Source organism: Notolabrus celidotus, chromosome 19 (genome assembly GCF_009762535.1).
Source record: "Notolabrus celidotus isolate fNotCel1 chromosome 19, fNotCel1.pri, whole genome shotgun sequence".
Lineage (NCBI taxonomy): Eukaryota > Metazoa > Chordata > Actinopteri > Labriformes > Labridae > Notolabrus > Notolabrus celidotus.
Genome location: NC_048290.1, coordinates 18,832,925 through 18,851,526, shown reverse-complemented (window position 1 = coordinate 18,851,526; position 18,602 = coordinate 18,832,925). Strand labels below are relative to the sequence as shown.

The following is an 18,602-nucleotide window of genomic DNA, read 5'->3' as shown; positions in this document are numbered from 1 at the left end:
GAGCTAACAGGTCGCAGATCCAGCATGGGTTCACATCTTTAACAACATGAAGCCCAGAGTGACAGAGCTGCTGCAGCCCTACACAGGAATTCAACTACACATTCCTCCAACATACCAACGAGAGGGGGAGAGAGGGGGAGGAGAGAGGAGAGGAGAGGAGAGGAGAGGAGAGGAGAGGAGAGGAGAGTTGAGAGGAGAGAGGAGGTTGTCGTGTCTTTTCACAAAAGCAGCAGCTTTAACGTCTGTACTGTTGTTTTTTTTGTCGTCCCGGAGGAGAAGAGGAATGTGAGGAGGGAGGAAGATTTGATCTGATCTGGTTCTAACCACAGGAAGTCAGTAACAGCCTGTTTACAGTAAACACTTGAAGCTCACTCTGACAGCATGGTAAACTCCTCACTGGGATCAGGACATTATGTTTCACTGAGATACTGCTTACTCCTTCTGACGATGAGAGATTTTCAGAGCGACAGCATGTTTTATTTTTAGACCAACATGTTCACTTCCTCTTTCTTTTCCACCACAATCCTCCCTAACCCTGATCATGGGAGTTATTTCTTCACCTCCTGCTAGCAGTCTGACAGACAAAACCCAGGGCTCTGAAGGCCCTCCCTGCTGTAGAGAATAGGACTTTAAATATCAGCTGTTAGTTCAGGTTAGTGAGTGAAAGTCAGAGGATGTGTGGAATATTTGAAACGTGTTAACAGGATTAATGATCTGTTAAAGTTACAGTGAATATCTCTGTTCTTATGTTTAAGTCTTTGTACTCTATACTAGGGATGACCACAATTAATCGATTATCGATTAATTGATTGTTAAGAACTTACTCGAAACACGCATTTTTGTTATCAATTTTCCGTCACGTGGAACAAACATCATGTGGTCTCATATTACCCTCAGCTATCATGGAAGTGTTTTAAGTTTAAAGCATGTTTCGATGTGAATCAGCTGTTAAAGGTGTTCCGCACAGCGGAGACGCTCAGCTGGCGGTTGCGGCTGCGCGTCAGGTCTCCACGTGCGCTTTTTTAAAAGAGGATCAATAAAAAACTGCTGCCAACAACGACACGAAGGTTGACAACTTTAAACAGGACATGTCCCTCCTTTGGATATGAAGGCAACAGACAGGTGGGAAATTCAGGTGCGCTATGTTTGCAGAGCAGCAACATCAGAGCCGTCTGGGCTTTTCTGCAGCTGGATAGTGACACGGTTGCGCTCTCGGCTGACACCTGATTGAATCCACGTTATTTTTCTCAATAAGAACGAGTAGACAAAAAACTGGAGACTGCGAGTCTGAAGTATGCTTCTGTTAGCAGTCTCAGGCTTCCCTATATAAGACTATGTCCGCGTAGAATATTTTAATGAGCCTGATCGTTGATATTCTGCGTGCATGTACCCGTATTCAATACAGTCAGTTATTTGCGTTTTGTTGCTGTAGAAAATACAATTTAGGGGGAAAACAACGTATTTGGCATTGTTTTTGACGTAAGAATAATAATGGTTTTTTTTATCAATTAATCGATAATTGATCGTTAACATTTCCAAAAATCGATCACGGAAAATACTTCAAATGTACATCCCTACTCTATACCATAACTAACCATCACTAACCACAACTAACCATAACTAACCATCACTAACCATCACTTACAATAACTAACCATCACTTACCATAACTAACCATCACTAACCATCACTTACAATAACTAACCATCACTAACCATCACTAACCACAACTAACCATAACTAACCATAACTAACCATCACTTACCATAACTAACCATAACTAACCATCACTAACCATCACTAACCATAACTAACCATCACTTGCAATAACTAACCATAACTCACCATAACTAACCATCACTTACCATAACTAACCATCACTTACCATAACTAACCATAACTAACCATAACTAACCATCACTAACCATCACTTACAATAACTAACCATAACTTACCATAACTAACCATCACAAACCATCACTTGCAATGACTAACCATCACTTACCATAACTAACCATCACTAACCATTGCAATAACATTTCAGTGTAACTTTGGACATAACTTTTGTTGCTGAGTCAGCTTAAAGTTGGGAATAGTGAAGAAGGTCGTTTCTCTCATCCTTTCTACCCGACATGAACGCAGAGTTAAACTCTGCATGTGATCAAAGCAGCCGGCCGATGTTTTACTTTCACACGTCTTAGAAAGGAAATGAGATTCACACCACACTCTCGCTCTGAGTGAGAGAATACAGCTCAAGCTTCTACAAAAAATGTGACCCTGAATGTTTAACAAAACCTCAGATGAGCTGCACTGAGCCCGTAAACCAACAAGTCTGCTGTCAGACTGTGAGAACAACACCAAAACACCCTGATAAACATCTGTCAGGGCACACTGAACCCACAGATTGTCTCCTGCAGACTCTTCTCAGGGCACACTGAACCAACAGACAGTCTCCTGTAGACATCTGTCAGGGCAGAGAACCCACAGACTGTCTCCTGCAGACTACTCTCAGGGCACACTGAGGCCACAGATTGTCTCTTGCAGACCCTCTCTCAGGGCACACTGAACCCACAAACTGTCTCCAGCAGACTCTTCTCAGGGCACACTGAACCCACAAACTGTCTCCAGCAGACTCTTCTCAGGGCACACTGAACCAACAGACAGTCTCCTGTAGACATCTGTCAGGGCAGAGAACCCACAGACTGTCTCCTGCAGACTACTCTCAGGGCACACTGAGTCCACAGATTGTCTCTTACAGACTATTCTCAGGGCACACTGAACCCATAAACTGTCTCCAGCAGACAATTGTCACCTGTAGACTACTCTCAGGGCACACTGAACCCACAGACTCTCACCTGCAGACTCTTCTCAGGGCACACTTGAACCCACAGACTGTCACCTGCAATCTCCTTTCAGGGCACCTAGAGCCCACAGGCTGTCTACTGCAGCCCCCCTGTTAGGCGCACTGAACCCACAGACTGTCTCCTGTAGACACCTCCCAGGGCACAGTGAACCCATGGGCTGTCTCCTGCAGACTCTCCTGAGGCACACTGAATCCACAGTCAGTCTCCTGTAAACACATGTCAGGGCACACTGAACCCACAGACTGTCTCCTGCAGACTCCTCACAGGGCACACAGAACCCATAGACTGTCACCTGCAGACTTCTCTCAGGGCACACTAAACCCACAGAAAAGTCTCCTGTAGTTATATGTCAGGGCACACTGAACCCACAGTCAGTCTCCTGTAGACACCTGTCAGGAGACACTAAACCAACAGACAGTCTCCTGCAGACTCCTCACAGGGCACACAGAACCCACAGACTGTCACCTGCACTCTCCTTTCAGGGCACCTAGAGCCCACAGGCTGTCTACTGCAGCCCCCCTGTTAGGGCACACTGAACCCACAGACTGTCTCCTGTAGACTGCTCTCAGGGCACAGTGAACCCACAGACTCTCACCTGCAGACTCCTCTCAGGGCACACTGAACCCATAGACTGTCTCCAGCAGACAATTGTCACCTGTAGACTCTTCTCAGGGCACACTGAACCCACAGACTCTCACCTGCAGACTCTTCTCAGGGCACACTGAACCCACAGACTGTCACCTGCAATCTCCTTTCAGGGCACCTAGAGCCCACAGGCTGTCTACTGCAGCCCCCCTGTTAGGCGCACTGAACCCACAGACTGTCTCCTGCAGACTCCTCACAGAACACACTGAACCCACAGACTGTCACAGGCAGACTCCTCTTGGGGCACACTGAACCCACAGACTGTCTCCTGCAGACTCCTCACAGGGCACACAGAACCCGAAGACTGTCACCTGCAAACTTCTCTCAGGGCACACTGAACCCACAGACAGTCTCCTGTAGTTACATGTCAGGGCACACTGAACCCACAGTCAGTCTCCTGTAGACACCTGTCGGGGCACGCTGAACCAACAGACTGTCTCCTGCAGACTCCTCACAGGACACACCGAACCCACAGACTGTCTCCTGCGGACTGCTCTCAGGGCACACTGAACCCACAGACTGTCTCCTGTAGACTACTCTCAGGGCACACTGAACCCACAGACTCTCACCTGCAGACTCCTCTCAAGGCACACTGAACCCACAGACTGTCACCTGCACTCTCCTTTCAGGGCACCTAGAGCCCACAGGCTGTCTCCTGCAGACAGCCCCCCTGTTAGGGCACACTGAAACCACAGGCTGTCTCCTGCAGACATCTCCCAGGGCACAGTGAACCCATGGGGCTGTCTCCTGCAAACCTCTCTGAGTTCAGAATTGGCTGTGGTCTAAAACAAATGATGACTGGAGGGAGGGAGGAACTGCAGACATGATGTCCTGACCAAATAAGGACGAGTGAAAACACTGCAGACTGATGAGAGATCAACACAGGAATGAAGGCAGAGAGAGAGAGAAAGAGAGAGAGAGAGGGGGGGGGGGGGCACTCAGTACCTGCTGAGTCTGTTAAAACTAAAGCGTTTCTCTCCAGAGAGCTGAGAAATGAAGCAGGTCCCAAACCTGCAGTTCCTCTAGTGTCCACTAGAGTGAGTCAGTCCTCATAGAGCCTCATATTAACATGTTAGAGCAAAAATAAACATGTTTACAGCCTGGTACAAAAACAGTTTGGGTCCCTGTAGCTCATTTTGCTCTTCATGACAACTATGGGGCTGAATTTATATTCAACTAACCTGTTTACAGCAGATTAAGGGTTAAAAGGAGGATTAGGGGCGTGGCCTCTTTGACTAACAGGTGGGAGTCGCCAGGTGTCTGCTAGGTGTCGCCTCAGGTCATTCGGTCCCTGATCTTTAACCTCTTAGTTTATATAAATATCAGACAGATACTCTGTCTGTCTGTCTGTCTGTCTGTTTGTCTGTCTGTCTATCCTTCTGTCTGTCCTTCCGTCCGTCCATCCGTCCATCTGTCTGTCCGTCCATCCGTCCTTACGCCTGCCTGCCCATCCATCCGTCCGTCCGTCCGTCCGTCCATCTGTCCGTCCGTCCATCCGTCCTTACGCCTGCCTGCCCATCCATCCGTCTGTCCGTCCATCCGTCCGTCTGTCTATCTGTCCATCTGTCCATCTGTCCATCTGTCCGTCTGTCTGTCTGTCTGTCTGTCTGTCTGTCTGTCTGTGGTTAGCAGCTCTCTGTGCTCAGACTCAGACCTAGTCCACACAGTAAGAGGATGTAGTCTTTAGGACTGGTAAATATAGTCTGAATATGGATCTGTGTAGTCCGGACCCTGTTGGGTAGAGAATGTGGATCTGACATTAAGTCTCTGGTCTCTCTCTGACTGTCAGCAGCCTCTAATAAACTCCCAGAGTCTGAGTTTCTGGGGCTGTGGGGGGACCTGCGCCTCATTGGATCAGTGGTTGGGTCAGTCCAGGGTCGAGGGCTCGATTGCAGACCCAGCTCGCCCCATGCTGCAGTGTCATTGGCCTTGATCCTGAACCCCAGACTGACCCTGGAGGCGGAGCCAGCGGTGTGTGAGTGCAGAAGGGACCCCTAACAGCATCAGACTAAGACAGCTGAACACAGACCACTTCACCTAACGCACCTGCAGGATCAGGTCTTCATTCAGACTCTGACGCAGCTGCATGATCAGGTCTTCATTCAGTCTGTGATGCACCAGCAGGATCAGGTCTTCATTTAGACTCTGACACACCTGCTGGATCAGGTCTTCATTCAGATTCTGACACACCTGCAGGATCAGGTATTCATTGTGGCTCTGACACACCTGCAGGATCAGGATTTCATTGAGACTCTGACACACCGGCAGGATCAGGACTTCATTGGGACCCTGACACACCAGCAGGATTGGGACTTGATTAAGACTCTGACACACCTGCTGGATCAGGTCTTCATTCAGACTCTGACGCATTCTGCAGGATCAGGACTTTATTGGGACTGACACACTTGCAGGATCAGGACTACATTGGGACTCTGACACACCTGCTGGATCCAGACTTCATTGGGACCCTGACACACCTGTAGGATCAGGACTTGATTCAGACTCTGACTGACTCTTTGTGAACTTCAGGGTAAAATCTGTCTGGTTAAAGTGGTTCTGGTTCTGGTTTTGGTTGCAGACAAGTTAAGGTCTCAGCTTCCTGCATGACAAATCTGTAGATCTGTTTTAAGGAAAGAGGAAAAGTGATGAGGACAGAGAAAAGGTGATGAGGACAGAGAAAAGTGGTCGGACAGGGGAGAGGTGATGAGGATAGAGGAAAGGGGATAGAACAGAGGAAAGGTGATGAGGACAGAGGAAAGAGGATAGCACAGAGGAAAGGTGATGAGGACAGAGGAAAGGTGGTAGGACAGAGGAAAGGTGATAGGACAGAGGAAAGGTGTTGAGGACAAAGGAAAGGTGATGAGGACAAAGGAAAGGTGGTAAGCCAGAGGAAAGGTGATGAGGACAGAGGAAAGGTGGTAAGCCAGAGGAAAGGTGATGAAAACAGAGGAAAGGTGGTAAGCCAGAGGAAAGGTGATGAAAACAGAGGAAAGGTGGTAAGCCAGAGGAAAGGTGATGAGGACAGAGGAAAGGTGGTAAGCCAGAGGAAAGGTGATGAGGACAAAGGAAAGGTGGTAAGCCAGAGGAAAGGTGATGAGGACAGAGGAAAGGTGGTAAGCCAGAGGAAAGGTGATGAAAACAGAGGAAAGGTGGTAAGCCAGAGGAAAGGTGATGAAAACAGAGGAAAGGTGGTAAGCCAGAGGAAAGGTGATGAAAACAGAGGAAAGGTGGTAAGCCAGAGGAAAGGTGATGAGGACAGAGGAAAGGTGGTAAGCCAGAGGAAAGGTGATGAGGACAGAGGAAAGGTGGTAAGCCAGAGGAAAGGTGGTAAGCCAGAGGAAAGGTGATGAAAACAGAGGAAAGGTGATGAGGACAGAGGAAAGGTGATAGGACAAAGGAAAGGTGATGAGGACAAAGGAAAGGTGATGAGGACAGAGGAAAGGTGATAGGACAGAGGAAAGGTGATGAGGAAAGAGGAAAGGTGATAGGACAGAGGAAAGGTGATGAGGAAAGGTGATAGGACAGAAGAAAGGTGGTACGACAGAGGAAAGGTGGTAGGGCCGAGGAAATGTGTGGGATTCTGAAGAGAGAAGGGGACTGAAGCTGAAAGTTGTGGAGAGGTTTGAATTTTCGCTCTGAGGATTTTCAGAGACACCTGACCCCCCCGGCATGTAGACCTGCTCCAGGTTCACCCCTCAGGTAGACCTGCTCCAGGTTCACCCCCAGGTAGACCTGCTCCAGGTTCACCCCTCAGGTAGACCTGTTCCAGGTTCCCCAGGTGAGTGACAGCAGGTACAGAGTGAGAGCTCACTGTGATCACATTCCTGCTGAGTGTAACACACCTCAACACAGAGCTGCAACTATTCACACCCACAGGCCATGTTTAACACACCCAGCTCCCACACACACACACACACACACACAACTACACACACACACACACAGTTAGGGAAGGTCACAGTGTGGCAGCAGTAAACACACACAGGATATGAGCACTGAGTTTTAAAGTTAGTTTTTAAGGAGGGTCGGACTTCAAATACGGAACTGTGACTGCATTTCATAACACACACACACACACACAGACGGAGAGGGCACGGCCTGACTTCTACAGACACTTGAACGAAGCACGGTGTCCATGAAGGCATCGTTAGTGTTAGAGAGAGCGGAGAGAATAAACCGAGTTAGACTGAGACATGAATCTTCTCTCTCTCGCTCTTTCTTTCTCCCCCCTCTCTCTCTCTCTCTCTCTGTGTAGGCCTTCAGTCTCTCTCTCTCTCCCTCTCTCTCTCTCGCTCTCTCTCTCTCTCTCTCCCTCCCTCTCTCCCCCTCTCTGTCTCTCTGTCTCTCCCTCCCTCTATCTCTCCCTCCCTCTCTCTCTGTTGGCCTTCAGTCTCTCTCCCTCTCCCTCTCTCTCTCTGTACATGTCTCTCTGTCTCTCCCCTCTCTGTCTCTCTGTCTCTCTCAGTAGACCTTCAGTCTTTCTCTCTCTCTCTCTCTCTCTCTCTCTCTCTCTCTCTGTGTGTAGGCCTTCAGTCTCTCTCTCTTCTCTGCGTACTTTTCGGAAGTTGCAGTGACGTCAAACATTGTTGCTGAAACTTTTCAGATTTTGACTTTGAGTCCTACCTGAGCGCGTGCGTCCTCCTCCTCCCCCTCCTCGTGCCGCGGCGGACCTGGTGAAGGTGTTTTCGGTGGATCTGTAGAGTCCGGTAGAGTCGGATGGTTCACAGAGGAAACGGACACAGTCAGAGTTTTCTCGCTTGGTTCCTCCCTGTCCGCTCTGCACAGACTCACTGAGACTCCACCCTGCAGGGGGGGGGCTGCCACGAACAACTGCTCAGGCTGAAATCCAACATGGAGACTACAGGAAGAGAGGGGGGAGAGAGGGGGGAGAGAGAGAGAGGGCTGAACACTGCTCTGGTATGGAGTCATTACAGACAGACTAAAGGCTTTAATGTGGAAGGAAACAGTTTAAAAACATAAACTTTAAAAACATGAAATTTAAAAACATGAACTTTAAAAACATGAACTTTAAAAACATAAACTTAAAAACATGAACTTTAAAAATATAAACTTCAAAAACATAAACTTTAAAAACATATACTTTAAAAACATAAACTTCAAAAACATAAACTTCAAAAACATATACTTTAAAAACATAAACTTTAAAAACAGACTTTAAAAACATATATTTTAAAAAGTTGAACTTTAATAACATAAACTTTAAAAACATGAACTTTAAAAACATATACCTTAAAAACATGAACTTTAAAAACATGAACTTTAAAAACATAAAATTTAAAAACATAAATTTGAAAATAACATGAACTTTGAAATAAAGGACTCAAACTTTGTTCTGAACTTTCAGAACGGTTCATGATGTAATGTTGGCGCCACCTGGTGGCAGAGGCAGGCAGTGTTTGAGAAACTATTGTGTTGAAGAGAAGTTTTAAAAGTAATTTTTTTTTAAAGATGAAATTAAAATAACTTTCTTCTTCATCATTTTTAATCAGTAACAAAATACTAATAAACAAACAGCTTTGATGTGAAGTGCGTCGTCGGTGGTCCCTCTAGTGGCACCCCCTGGTGGATGTGACTGGGAGTGTTTTACAAAGAGGCGGGGTTTGAGCCCCCTAGCCAACAGCTATGTGTCCCGTTTGTCGGTCAAGTCAGTCATTTCCTTATTTGGGCAAAAACTCTTGATCTTAATATCTTCTGAACCGTTGTGTTAGAAAACAATCAACCCCTGTACAGTGTGTGCCGATAGAGAAATTAGCTACGTAGAGCCAAGCCGTTTTTTGAACCAGGCTGTAAACATGTTTATTAATGCAGCAAAGATAATTTTTTTTGAATTTGTGTGTATGTGGTTTCTGGTGGTTCTGCAGCCAGCCTCAAGCGGATTCTCGATGAATTGCAGTTTATAACACTTCTGCATGGGCTTTTTATTTTGAGACCGGAGGTTAAAGACTTAAAACGAGCTCTTCAGATGAATCTACTTTGATCAAATATAAAGTGATGAAATACTGAAGTTATAATTTACAATAAACACATTAAGCACGGGACTATGAGCAGTGTGCCTCCATGATGAACTCTGCTGTGGCGCCCCCTGGTGGCAGGAGCAGGATGTGTTTTTGAGAAGCTTTAAGGGTCTTCTTCCGGTTTAACTAATCGATAACATTGAGTATTAACATCACATTACAGCTGAATCAGGTTTCAAGATTTAACTATGAGCAGTGATGATACTGACATAATTTAAATGCTACTCAGTGGCGCCCCTGGTGGTGGTAAAGATATAAACAGCAGTGTCTGTGATATTTGACTTTATGAAGGAGAGAAGCTGGAAGAACCTTAAAGAATAACTTTATTCATTTTGGATTCATGATTTCATTCTTTGTCAAACACCGTCTCTGATGAACCCTGATGGGACTCACACACACAGCTGTAATGTTTTCATCTCTGAAGGTGGAAAAAAACACCTACAACTGAGCACACCTGACAGGTGGTAGCAATAATCTCTGCTCATCCATTGATAATTTTCGATCAGAGACGTATGAAAAGACTCAAAGAAGTGTGGATGGTCTGTTTATTCTGAATCTACAGTTTATACAGGCTTCATATCTACACAGCATAAATAATCTGACAGTTATACATCATCATCATCCAACAGGTGAGGGTCATGTGACCACGCCCCCCGCCCTCCCCACCCCACACACACACTCAGATTTGTGTGTGCGTGTGTGTGTGCAGGGCTCTGACTGTACAATAAAAAGACGGTGTGTGTGTTAATGTCTGAGACTCTGAGCTGCTTACATTTCACACACACTTTTTATTTCATGTAAGGCTTCTGAAGAACACTCACACCCAACACCCACAGCCCAGGATGCTCTGATCCAGGACAAGGACCGAGACCAGGTCCCAGAGCAGCCTGTCCCGTGAGGTGGACTCGATGGTTCAGTCACGTTGAAATTAAAAATAGTAAAAAAAAAAGCTTCTGATTGAGACGTGAGCATGGGCAGGGCTCTGTGGTGTGACCTCTGAGCCCTTTACATTAAGGCGTAAACATGAGCACGTCACTCCTCCAGCAGCAGGTCAATCAAACACACTCCTCTCATACAGGTGTGCAGTGCTCACCTGACGTACCTGTGAGGTAACCCAAACATGAGGAGCACAGAGAAGAATCAGACTGCTGCTGATCTACGTCTTAAATGAGGCAGCATCAGCAGACGTACAGCTCACCTGAGGGACAGGTGAGCTATGAGGGCGTCAGGTAATACAGGTGTGATTATAGTTCATGTTAGACTGATGCAGTCTGATCCAACAGGTTGGAAGTTAAAGCTTGTTTGTAGTTTCAGACGCTGCTCAGATCATTAGAGGTGCATTAAGCCCTGCCCCCAGACTCCTGCAGCACTGATGCATCATGGGAAGGAAAACACCTGCGACTTCAGGTGACTTTAAAAACTTCAGGTTTAACTAAAAGAGGTGTTCAAACCTGCAGACAGGAAATACTCCAGGACATACTGGGAGCTGTAGTTCTTGCCAGTTTGATTCTCAACGTGTGCGTGTGCGTGTGTTTATGTGCGTGTGAGTCTGTGTGTGTTTGTGTGTGTTATGATTCAGAACCTCGTCACAGGACGACTGACTTTAAATTAATTGATCATTATTAACCTTTAGAGCCAAACAAAGACTTCATCTAAGTCAATGAAGGATCTGTCACACTCTCCACACTCTCTCTCTCTGTCTCTCTCTCTTTCTCTCTCTCTCTCTGTCTCTCTCTCTCTCACTCTCACACTCTCACATTCTCACATTCTCACATCATCATATAAAGACACCTCTGAGTGTTTCTTTGTCTCCATCAGGACAGAGACTCTAACCTGAGGAGACAGAGAGAGGAGACAAGGAGAGAGGAGACAGAGAGGGGACACACAGAAGACAAGGAGAGAGGAGACAGAGAGGGGACACAGATAGGAGACAAGGAGAGAGGAGACAGAGGGGGACACACAGAAGACAAGGAGAGAGGAGACAGAGAGGGGACACAGAGAGGAGACAAGGAGAAAGGAGACAAGAAGAGAGGGTACACAGTTGAGGCTCTGTCCTGGTTTTCGTTGAATCAACAGTCATTAAGTCATTATTTCCTCTTCCTGTCAGGCAGGAAGTCTGTCATTATACTCCAGCAAACATCAGCTGAAGCCCCGCCCACATCAGCACCAACATAAAAAAACCTGAAATAAAAGGGACTAAAATAAACGATAGGCGAGTCAGATATGGGTCCTGTCCCTCAGAGGGACCAACATGAGGCCAGATCCAGGTCCAAGCCCCCCTCCTCCACGATGTAGTTTAACATACACTCTGTCTAACCATTGACCTCTACTCTTCTCTAGTCTCTACAGTCTCCTCGCTGTCCATCATCTCAGAGACGGTCTGAGCACACTCAGTGACCGACGGCAGCAGCTTCAGGTCCTGCAGGGGCTGCTGGGATACGAGGCATCTTCTTGGCAGGACTGGGGATGTGCTGCAGGAGGAGGACAGGAAGAGGACAGACAGGACAGGAGAAGGACAGACAGGAAAAGGAATCAGCTGTTAGTTTCATGACTCAGTAAACAGTTTGTGTTTGATGTGCTGAGTCTGAGTCCTCTGAGATCCACATCAGACTCAAACCTCCTGCTGAGTCACCTCGGTGGTGTTGTTGGAGCGGACTAGGTCTGGTTCTGCAGGCAGGTGGAGGTCAAGAGATCTGCGAGCGTACTCTCTGCGGTGTTTGTCGTCCACTCGGGTCAGGTACCAGGTCCCAGGAAACAAGTCGTCTGCTGAGCCCCGGGGAACGTAACTAGCTGTGAGGACACAAGGAGAGAGGAAACAAGGAGACATTAAGGACATAGGGAGATATCGAGGACACGAGGAGACATTAAAGACACTGTGTCACAGCGCTTCAGAGTGTTCAGAGTGTGTTTGAGGTGTTTACTGAGCATGAACACGTCACGCTGCAGTCAGACAGTCTCAGCCTGTGATTGGCTGCTGACTGACACAGGTGTGACAACAGGTACGTACCCAGGTGGTGCGTCTCCTCCCTCAGCTTCATGTTCTCAGAGAAGACGGCAGGAGACACCTTCGTCCTGGAGTCCAGTCTGTCCTTCAGGTCGCTCAGACTGGAGACCAGTTTGTCCAGAGTGGACCCTGAAGCGTACACACACACACACACACACACATACATCATTGCCTGTTACCACACAGCACCACGACAACATGGCGTTCAATAGTAGACGGCACAGGTGACTCACCTGGTGTGTGGTCCTGTGTGACTCTGAGAGAATAAAGAGTCGCAGCAAATCCTGAACCATAGGAGAACACACCAATCCTCTGACCCGCTACCTGAGAGGGAGACAGTCTGACACACACACACACACACACACACACACACACACACACACACACACACACACACACACACACACACACACACACAAACAGTTACGCCTCCATTGATAGACCTTCAGTTTAAGAACATGTGGTGTTTTTATGGTGATCTTTACTTTTCAGATCTTATGAACACGGTGCATCAGGTGAATTATGGTCCTTACTGTGAGATGAAAGAGTGAATGAGTGAGTGAGTGAGTGTTAGTTCTTACTGTGCTATGAATGAATTAGTTAATGGGTGTTGGTCCTTACTGTGCAATGAGTGAATGAATGAGTAAGTGAATGAGTGTTGGTCATTACTGTGCAATGAATGAATGAGTGGTGGCCCGTGCTGTGCAATAAATGAATGAGTGAGTGTTGTTCCTTACTGTGCGATGAACGAATGAATGAATGAATGAATGAATGAATGAATGAGTGGTGGCCCTTACTGTGCGAAGAATGAACAAATTAATGAATGAGTGAGTGAATGAGTGTTGGTCCTTACTGTGCAATGAATGAATGAGTGAGTGAGTGAGTGTTTGTCATTACTGTGCAATGAATGAATGAGTGGTGGCCCGTGCTGTGCAATGAATGAATGAGTGAGTGTTGTTCCTTACTGTGCGATGAACGAATGAATGAATGAATGAATGAATGAATGAATGAATGAGTGGTGGCCCTTACTGTGCGAAGAATGAACAAATTAATGAATGAGTGAGTGAATGAGTGTTGGTCCTTACTGTGCAATGAATGAATGAGTGAGTGAGTGAGTGAATGAGTGTTTGTCATTACTGTGCAATGAATGAATGAGTGGTGGCCCATGCTGTGCAATGAATTAATGAGTGAGTGTTGTTCCTTACTGTGCGATGAATGAATGAATGAATGAATGAGTGGTGGTCCTTACCGTGTGAAGAATGAACATATTAATGAATGAGTGAGTGAATGAGTGTTGGTCCTTACTGTGCAATGAATGAATGAGTGGTGGCCCATGCTGTGCAATGAATTAATGAGTGAGTGTTGTTCCTTACTGTGCGATGAATGAATGAATGAATGAGTGGTGGTCCTTACCGTGTGAAGAATGAACATATTAATGAGTGAGTGAATGAGTGTTGGTCCTTACTGTGCAATGAATGAATGAGTGGTGGCCCATGCTGTGCAATGAATGAATGAATGAGTGTTGGTCCTTACTGTACGATAAATGAATGAAAGAATAAGTGAATGAATAAGTGAGTGAATCAGTGAGTGAATGCATGAGTGAATGAGTGGTGGTCCTTACTGTGTGATGAATGAATAAATAAATGAGTGAATGAATGAGTATTGGTCCTTACTGTGTGATGAATGAATGAAAGAATAAGTTAACGAATGAGTGAGTGAATGAATGAGTGGTGGTCCTTACTGTTTAATGAATGAATCAATGAACGAATGAATGAGTGAATGAATGATTTTTGGTTCTTACTGTGTGATGAATGAATGAATAAATAAGTTAGTAAATAAGTGGTGGTCCTTACTGTGTAATGAATGAATGAATGAATGAATGAATGAGTGAATGAGTGAACGATTGGTGGTTCTTACTGTGCGATGTGCGAGGCGAGGCAGCCGTAGACGGACGGCGTGTACATGTTTCCGTTCTGGTTGGAGATGAGGAGCGAGCTCTTGGTCTTGGTCTCAAACAGCTCCGAGCTGGCCTTCATGAAGGCTTTCTCCACGTCCCGGTCAAAGTAGGTGTCCTCAGGCCTCACATCCCTGCAGGTGAAACACAGGTGAGCAGGCTGACCTCACACACACACTCTCTCTCTCTCACACACACACACACACACACACACACACACACACACACACAGTTTGTAACCCTGTCTTCCGTGTTATACCTGAAGGCTTCGAGTCCTGTGAAGGGTCCGCTCTCTGTGTTGGGGTTGGGGTCGCTCAGGAAGTCGTTGAGCATGAGTCGAGCTAAAGATTTCTGCACCAGCTTACAGTACGGAGAGTGGAACACCAGGGACCCAAAGTCCTCCAGGCTGAAGCGCTTCTCTGATCCCTCTGTGGAGACACAACCATCAGACTGAGTGCATCGTGTCTGAAGATGACTCTCCAGCCAGCTCCTCTTCTCGTAACGACGGCAGCGGGAGTTTCTAGATCTCAGACTTCAGCTGTTTCCCTACAGACCAACATGATTCAGACCTACAGAAACCTGAACGCTGACTCTGCATATGCCTGTTCCACCTTACAGAGCTCTGCCTCTTGTTTTGTCAAAGCTCAGGTTAAAGGTTCAGCTCACTTCATGGTGTCTGAACTCAGGTTAACTCCTCAGCACAGCGGGCCGGTCCTCAAGCCTCTTAAGTCATCACTCTGTTATCTCTGCTTACTGAGAGCGCTGAGAGCCGCAGCACGTTCACACACAGAGCTTCAACATAACCATGAGCGACATGCAGCGTTCACCTTTACACCTGAGAGCAGAACACAGAAAGCAGCACACACACAGCAGCGTGACACGCACCTCTCTGCCACTGCGCCTGGATCTTGTTGCGGTACACGGAGTAGCAACGGTCCAACGCGCTCAGGTAGCACTCGATGGAAAGCTTCCCGTCCACCACCGGGTACTCCGACACCAGGTCCGGTTTGTAGAAGTCGTAAGCATGCTGCATGTGGGTCCCTCTAAGACCTGCAGACACAGAAACACAGCAGCTCAGCAGCAAAACACACACACACACACACACCTCTGTGTACAGAATCTATAACTCGTCAGTCTGATCACAGCACCATATCACCTCACCTCGCTCGAAGGCCAGAGGAGCGTTTGGTCCAACCAGCATGGCCACAGCTCCAGCGCCCCCTGTAGGCCGGGCACTTCCTGTTGCATAGACAGCAATGTCCCCCGCCACCACCAACGCGTAGCGACCTGTAGAGAGACAGGAGGAGGGTAGACAGACCGACCACATTAACCCTCAGCACAGACACACAGGACTGCAGAGACTCGGCGGCAGCGGCGGCACGCTGTCAGCTGATTAAAGTTGCTGCAGAAACATGGAGAGCTCTGGTCACGTCCGAAACACGGAGACCGCCACACTGATCAAAAGGTGCTCAGGTCATACCTGTTCATATCATTTTGATCTATTTACTCTTTTATAAAACCCTGAATAAATGTAACAATGAACATGGAGCATTGGTCCTCACCGTCCCAGGAGCTGGACTCCACCCAGTTGACGGCATTGAATAATGCCGCTGTTCCCCCGTAACAGGCGTTTGTGGTGTCGATGCCCTCCACGTCTGTGTTCCCAGAGTCCTCAAACAGCTGCATGATGACGGTCTTCACCGACTTGGACTTGTCGATGATGGTCTCCGTGCCGACCTCCAGCCGGCCCACGCTGTCGTAGGACAGGTTGTTCCTCTCAATTAGCCTCTGCACCACCGTCAGGCACAGAGAGTTTATGTCCTCGCAGTCCGAGCAGAAACCCATCTTGGCCTGGCCCAGGCCCACCGTGTATTTACCCGCTGCCACGCCGTCATACTGCTCCAGCTCGGCCTGGTCCACGTACTGCGATGGGAAGTACAGCTCCAGGGCGATGATGCCCACATCTTTGGGCCATGGTCCCAAACAGCTAATCGGGGCTGAACCAGGCATTCTGAGACACACACACACACACACACACACACACACACACACACACACACAGTTTAGAGGAGATCATCAGAGAGATCAAGTCTGTATCTTAGCATCTCTACACACAGAGCTGCTGCAGTGCTCTGACACTTCTGTGTGGAGGTGAGACCTTCACCTGACATGTTTAGACTGAGTTAACCTGACTGGGATGACGCTAACATGCTCACATCCACTCTGAGGTCAGCTAGCTTAGTTTGTGTAGCATGTTAGCTCTGTACTTTGACAGTTAGCTGTTAGCTTCTGCTTTAAAGCAGAGGTTGGGATACAGAGCAGGTAAAGGTAGCTCAGATCACGGCTAACGGAGGGCTAACTGGGGGAAAGGGCAAGGACGGGATTTCCTGGAAGTGCCCGTTAAGTCGTTAATGTCTGAAAGCTGTCAGCCTCGGGTTAGCCCCATTAGACAAGAACACAGGTAACCACACACCTGTGTGACTGAGGGGCACACACACGGTACAGTTAAGGTACCTCGGGTGACTCAGAGCTCTCTGGTTGGGACAGAATAACAGCTTCAGTGTGTCCTCGGTGTTACGGCACAAAAGGTTACCTTGCTATGTCGCGACCTCCACTAGCCGGCTGTCAGTTCACAGGGTGACTCGTAAAACCGTCACACAGGACCGAGTGTGGCTTTGACCCGTAGACTGGTCTGACCCGGTTCGTGAAGGAGTCTCAGGACTGGTCTGACCCTCATCAGTTAGCTTAAACTCACTACAGTCTGTGTTAGCACCGTGCTAAGCTAGGACTAAGCTAGTACACCTTTAGCTAACTTCTCTTCTACTTTCCCGCCATGACAAATTAATATGAAACATAAGGAGTGACGGTAAGCTCGTCAGGTGTCCTACCTGTGTGTTACGGTGACTCCGGTGCCGGTGACAGTGTGTTCTCCGTGTTGTTTGTGTGTCAGTGTATTTATATGTCACGGTGACAGAGCAACGAGCAGCCTTCTCTCCAGCACCTGGCCCCGGCGTCCAATCACAGCTAGCAGAGGACATGCGCGTTGGTAAGACCCGTATGCTGCTGGCCAATCAGAGGTCAGGAACCGGCAGGAACCACCACCACGCGCCGGAGCAGCGTCAGAAGGCCAATGGTGTGACGAGCACGATGTCTGGTGAGAGAAAATCAGCCAATCAGAGAGGGGCAGTGATTCCTGGCGCGGCAGAGACACTACACAGGCAGCATCGTTTCCATGACGACCACGGTCATCCATTCACAGATCTGCAGAATGAAACAGACTGAAAGACAGAAAATACAGGTAGAGGTGTTAATCATGGAAATATTACACACTAAATAAAGAATTACAATACCTTCATCAGTGTGTTATTGTGTTACTGTGTTCTACTGCTGCAGCTGGTACGACTGGATTCAAACAAACAGCAAAACTTTATATTATCAATAACTTTTTTATAATCAATAACCTGAATAATTCGAGATTTAATAAATGTGCATTCATAAACATCACAGAATCTCACCAGATGATTCACCCGTTGAACTTCTTAAATATAATAATCACATATTTAATAAAAAAACATGTATAAAAGAGTGTAATGACTATTTAACTACTTATTATCTAAGTTCACAAAAAGCATTATATAACACACACACACACACACACAAACACGTACACATACACACACCCACATACACACTCTAACGAAGCAAAATCATATGTTCATTAAATATGTGGAGTGAAAATGACAGTTTGTGCAATTATTGTTCAATGTGTGTGTTGTTTGTGTAGTCTGTGTGCGGTTAGTGTGGAGTGTGTGTAGTGTGTGCGTGTGCAGTTATTGTTAAGTTAGTGTGTAGTTATTTTGCAGTTTGTGTGTAGTTAGTGTGTAGTTTGAGTGCAGTTAGTGTGAAGTGAGAAGTTATTGTGCAGTTATTGTGCAGTTTGTGTGTAGTTAGTGTGTAGTTTGAGTGCAGTTAGTGTGAAGTAAGTGAGAAGTTATTGTGCAGTTATTGTGCGGTTTGTGTATAGCTAGTGTGTAGTTATTGTGCAGTTTGTGTAGTGTGAAGTGAGTATGAAGTTAGTATAGTTAGTGTGAAGTGAGTAT

General features: G+C 47.0%; 2 protein-coding genes across 3 annotated transcripts in view; both read right to left on the bottom strand.

Moving 5' to 3' along the window:
* Positions 1-8,388, bottom strand: part of tln1 (talin 1) — a 41,530-nt gene extending 33,142 nt beyond the window's left edge. Inside the window, exon 1 of the mRNA XM_034709128.1 lies at positions 8,133-8,388. The gene's annotated coding sequence lies outside the window, so the exon portion shown is untranslated. The remainder of the gene's footprint in view (positions 1-8,132) is intronic.
* Positions 8,389-10,072: 1,684 nt separating this feature from the next.
* Positions 10,073-17,665, bottom strand: hmgcs1 (3-hydroxy-3-methylglutaryl-CoA synthase 1 (soluble)). Of its 2 annotated transcripts, none has more exons than XM_034710113.1 (10): positions 17,391-17,665; positions 16,065-16,513; positions 15,664-15,789; positions 15,388-15,552; positions 14,762-14,930; positions 14,466-14,636; positions 12,782-12,888; positions 12,552-12,677; positions 12,177-12,334; positions 10,073-12,015 (listed from the first exon to the last, which is right to left on the bottom strand). In XM_034710113.1, exons 2-10 carry the CDS (start codon positions 16,510-16,512, stop codon positions 11,935-11,937), a joined length of 1,551 nt encoding a protein of 516 aa, XP_034566004.1. In that variant the 5' UTR covers position 16,513; positions 17,391-17,665; the 3' UTR covers positions 10,073-11,934. The 2 variants fall into 2 exon arrangements, with proteins under 2 accessions (XP_034566004.1, XP_034566005.1); XM_034710114.1 differs by lacking the exon at positions 17,391-17,665 and adding an exon at positions 17,096-17,212 and having other exon boundaries at positions 11,586-12,015.
* Positions 17,666-18,602: the final 937 nt, after the last annotated feature.

What these genes read in the sequence shown, in the direction of transcription:
- hmgcs1 (XM_034710113.1), bottom strand. Translation starts at nt 16,512, where the DNA reads ATGCCTGGTTCAGCCCCGATTAGCTGTTTGGGACCATGGCCCAAAGAT. An exon ending in CACACAGGACCACACACCAG is followed by an intron (nt 12,678 to 12,781) that starts GTGAGTCACCTG and finishes TGTACGCTTCAG; the next exon opens with GGTCCACTCTGGACAAACTG. An exon ending in GGAGGAGACGCACCACCTGG is followed by an intron (nt 12,335 to 12,551) that starts GTACGTACCTGT and finishes GTGTCCTCACAG; the next exon opens with CTAGTTACGTTCCCCGGGGC.